This window comes from Rhopalosiphum maidis, chromosome 1, assembly GCF_003676215.2.
Source record: "Rhopalosiphum maidis isolate BTI-1 chromosome 1, ASM367621v3, whole genome shotgun sequence".
NCBI classification, from domain to species: domain Eukaryota; kingdom Metazoa; phylum Arthropoda; class Insecta; order Hemiptera; family Aphididae; genus Rhopalosiphum; species Rhopalosiphum maidis.
The window spans coordinates 46,865,859-46,870,917 of record NC_040877.1 but is presented as its reverse complement, the minus strand read 5'-3'; the positions used below and the strand labels follow the sequence as shown (position 1 = coordinate 46,870,917).

Here is a 5,059-nt window from a genome sequence, read left to right as displayed (position 1 = left end):
ATTATTTATAATCCTTACAAAACTAAATATACGTATTTTTATGATAGAAGTGTACTCGCGATGCCTCTGAAAACATTGTAACGTCCATAAGGGACCGTCGGACTTTCTTTGTATATCAATAAAATGTCCTTAGACTTTTTATAGACCAGTAGGCTTGTAGGGAGGATTGTGATCTAAAAAAACGCCTCAACCCGCATTTCTCGTGAGAACACCGCTAAAGGAAATGTATATTGTAACGATTGCCGTCTATCGGCATCGTACATTATTCCTTAAGTAGGGCACCCGCTACCCAATATGCTGAGTGTGAGGAATTGCGAGCGCAGCTGACTGCTGACCAAGGGTTTTAGGCACATGGCGGCGGTATATATAATTATAACCGAGGCGGTGTTTGAAGGGAGTGTGCGACACGGAGAAGACAACAGTAACAACGACTCCGCGATGATCCGTACGGCCACCTCAACTAAGTATAATAACTTTTATACTTTTACATAATAATTCTAATAATTCTACCATAATAATAATACACGTAATTTATACATTACACCTATGTGCTTTACTTCAATAAGGTAACCCTGCTTGATCTTAGTATTAATATAAACAAAACTTAAACCTCCAAGGTCTAGAGACGTAGGCCCGGCGACGAGGGGACGTTACAATATCGAGGTCGAATTCATATCATCAACTGTACCTTACAATAGTGTAATGATCGAGAAAAAACGGTGTTATAAAGTGTTAGTTGGGGACTATTATATTATGTCTCTAAATCATTACTTTTTAAACAATAGTTTGTTAATATTACCTCTCTAATCCTTATAGCGACTTGCTTGTTGAAATCGTTGTTCGCGTTCAAGATATAATGTGAGGTGATCGATTTATTTCTTAAAATAATTAAGTACACATTTTTTTCTTTGAATCACTATAATAATTTTATTTAATTTTTAATACACTTTTTAATATACGAATTTGAATTAATTACAAACGTTTACGATTGAATTATTATTACGTATTATTGTATGAACGAACTGCGTAGTCTCTTACACTCGCCTTTAACCGTCCATACAAAAAGACAATAATAACGCGTCTGGTGTGGAACATAAAACTGGAATGCTTATATAATATAATATTGTCTGTGTGTGTGTGTGTGTGTACATGTTTTTGTAATATCATATTATTAATGTCTAACAATTATTATACTTATCTTATTGAATATTTTAAATTTAAAAAAGATGATGCTTATGCGTACATCATTACAATATCATATCGTTAATGTCTAACAATTATTATACTTATCTTATTGAATATTTTAAATTTAAAAAAAGATATGATGCTTATGCGTACATCATTACAATAGAGTGATCGACCGTTAAATCATACGTTTATACACACGCGTTTATGCAAATACGACAATATTCGTGTTACGCGCGGTACCTATACTTATTTCACGCCCATTCGAATTTATTTCGACAACATGCAAGCGGTTAAGCGGTAGTAGAGTTGACTAATATCGGCGACTACATCCGTGTTGATTTTATATAGTCACACTGTCGACATGAGACGGCTCATTCATCTCTCTCATGCATCGTGAACACCAACGGCTTACAACGACCGCATCCGCCCACGCTCGGTAGCATAAAAACGAATTAAAGGCCGCGGGTCACAACCACTGAAAACAAAACCGTCGAATGTCGATGGCCTATGTACCGATAACCAAGACGGGTCACAGGCACATTATTATATCGGCCACTGATTGACAATAATACTGCATATATAATATTACGTCACGTTTAAGCACATTCACATACTAATAATAATATGCACACAGGGGTGTTCCCATAGGGTATACTACATATACGCCGTATACTCTCAAGATATTTTGTCAGAAATATGGGTATACTGCGTATACTCTCAAATTATATACAAAAAAAAACTGGTTTTGGTTACTCAGAAAATGCTACGAAAGTCAATTATTATTTATGACGCTGATAACGGAAATATGACACTTATATCTTACAACTATTATTAGATTCTCAGAAAACAAGAAACGAACTATCGCGTTAGATGATGGAAATGCGTCTGACTCTGAACACGATTAATTTAATCAGTACATCCGTTACCGCCGACTTGTAACATTTTATTATTTTTATAAATCGATTGTGCGTTGTGTGATCTACCGTTTGTGTTTACCGTGAATAAGTTCTTAATTCTTTTATTAATTATTATTTACTAACGTATTCATTTTATTTGAGCAGTTTTATTAATTTATTTAATTGAGTTTAATTAACTATCCTAATCTGTTTTACTGTATAAAGTGTTATTTAAATTTTTATCAAAATATGAGTTCGAATTTTAAACGTGAAAGCGGAACACTTGATAGTTTTTTTATGCCCCGAGAAAAAAAACCTAAAAATGCGACTAATACTGCCATTTGTGCTACTAGTTCACACGAGCTAGTGATGCCCAATGAAGATAATTTTGTTAGTGATAGTCAAATCGATAATCAAATACAAGATGTATGGGATACTTCCAAAATTTGGCCTGCATTATGGACAAAAGAACAGGTAATAGAGTTTCAAAAGAAAAACTCATGGTTAAGTAGCAAAAATGGGAAACTAGGATGTAATAATTGCATTCAAGCTAAAAATAGTATCAATTTTCAAAAATCTAACATCGATAGCAAAGTTCGAATTTCTTCTGAGTGGGTAGGCTTTGAAATCATAGCTGCTGGGTGTAATCGTACAAATCAACTGGCTTCATTAAGAAATAAAATTAAACAACATTCAGAAAGCAAAGCTCATGTGTTAGCTGAAAACATATTGAAAAAAAGCTCAGACAAAGTATTAGATAAAATGTTCGAACGTATATCTGAAGTAGAGATTGATTCCAATACGCGACTTTTTAGAACTGTATATTGCTTGGCAAAAAATCACCGTCCCTTTAAACAGTTTGAAGAACTTGTTCAATTACAACAAATCAATGGATTGGACATGGGATCTTCCTTACATAGCAGAATAACTGCCACTCGAATGGTAAACGTCATTGCAAAGGAGATGCGCAAACGACTTATTTTACGCCTTATACAGTCGAATTCGAAATTTACCATAATGATTGACGAATCAACAACGCTGAGTACCAAATGTACACTAATTTTGTATATTTCATCATATTTTGACGTAGAATCGCCGGTTGTAGCATTCTTAGACCTGATTGACTTAGATAGACAAGATGCTGAAACTATCGAAAAATCTATTTGGTTAAGTTTAGAATGTAATGGGATATCAACATCGTTTGCATTAAACAACTGGATTGCTTTTGCCAGTGACGGAGCAAGTGTAATGACGGGTAAGAAAGCTGGAGTTGCTACTAAACTACGCGAAAAAATTCCGAATCTATTTACCTGGCATTGTTTATGTCATCGCCTCGAACTCTCAGTACATGACGTAATAAAAGATTGTACTGGAGTCTCTCGTTTCCAAAGTCTAATGGACAAACTCTACGCTTACTATCATCAAAGTCCTAAAAATTCAATGGGTTTAGATAAATCTTGTGTTGAAGTAGGCATTGAAATGAAAAAAATAGGTCGTGTTTTGAATGTACGCTGGTCTGCAAGCAGTTTTCGAACTATAAAAGCCATATGGAATAATTATCCGGGAATATATTTACATGTTAGTAAAACACATGATGTGACATCAAATGGCATAAAAAAAAAATTAGAATCCTCTTCTTTTTTGGAGGAACTTGGACTTTTTTACGATGTTCTTTCTGAGCTTGCAATGTTATCTTGTATATTACAGTCCAGAAAAACAACTCTAATGCGTGCCCAGTCGGAGATAAATAGAACGATTAGAATTTTAGAAAGTCTGAAAGCTGAACCTGGGGAAAAAGAAAAGGAAATTATAGAAGCTATTCAGAAAGGAATTAACAAAGGTGTCAATATTACAATGACAAAATCAGGAGGGATTAACAGGTTACAATTTTTGCAAAATTTAGTAGACAGAATGCGTCAACGCTTATTTGATGACTCAAAAAATAAAACAATGCTAGAAGACATTCAGGTAAAGAAAAAAACTATTATTTTGATAATTTATTTCAATATTTTGATTATTTAAACAGAATAAATGAATATTTAATAAATCGTCTTTTATTTTATAGGTAATTGATGAAGTGTTCAAAGTAGCAATTAATGATGCAAAGGGAGAAGATGAAGTTAAAAGAGTATCACGGACATTAGGTTTTTCTGAATTTGAAAGTGTAGTTGACTTCCGTTCAAGAAATGTTTTTTCTAGTTTCATGAAAGCATTAAATATACTCCCAACTTCAACAGCTGATTGTGAACGAGGGTTTTCCGATATGAATTTGACAATAACTGATTTAAGGACTAGCTTAAACATTGAAAATGTGTCAGATTTGATGTTCATCTCTATCAATGGCCCTTCAATTGCAGATTTTAATCCTAGACCTTATATTAAAATTTGGTTAAGAGATCACCGTTCTGCCGTTTCCACTCCTAGAGGTAAAGAAAGAAAAGAAATAGACGACGAAAATAAGATGCAGAAATTATTTTTTAACAATTTATTTAATTAAATTTTTTAGTATTTGTATATTTTCATATTTTATTGACTTATAAAGGTAATTTCAAGCTTTTTTTAAAAGTTTGATTTTTTTTTTCATATTTTTAACACATCCTTTATAATTATAGACCACAGTAAAAATATTTGTATATTATTAAATATTCATGTTTATTACTTTTATTTTAAAAAGATTTATGAGTATTTTTAAATACTTAAAAAAAGGTTCTATTTGTATCATTCTACCCTCCCTTGTTTAAATCATGGATCTTCACCTTGACTAGAGTCTTAGTATACTCTCAAAAAAAATATTGGGAACACCTCTGTATGCACAACAAACGTATCGAAAACGACACAATTACAAGGTGACCTGTCTGAGTTTGCACTGTGAGGACGTGTGATTTAGGCGTAAGGCGTCGTCTGGAAAAAGTGCATATACAGGGCTGTATTGACAACGAAACTGATGTGTCACCGATAAAAAAATGTGGCCTACG

At 33.2% G+C, this 5,059-nt stretch overlaps 1 protein-coding gene across 1 annotated transcript; it reads left to right on the top strand.

The window, feature by feature from the left end:
* Positions 1-2,418: 2,418 nt before the first annotated feature.
* On the top strand, positions 2,419-4,671 carry LOC113550034 (E3 SUMO-protein ligase KIAA1586-like). The gene is made up of 2 exons (XM_026951632.1): positions 2,419-4,052; positions 4,150-4,671. The coding sequence occupies exons 1-2, from the start codon at positions 2,454-2,456 to the stop codon at positions 4,579-4,581; spliced, it is 2,031 nt and encodes a 676-aa protein (XP_026807433.1). The 5' UTR covers positions 2,419-2,453; the 3' UTR covers positions 4,582-4,671.
* The last annotated feature ends 388 nt before the right edge of the window (positions 4,672-5,059 follow it).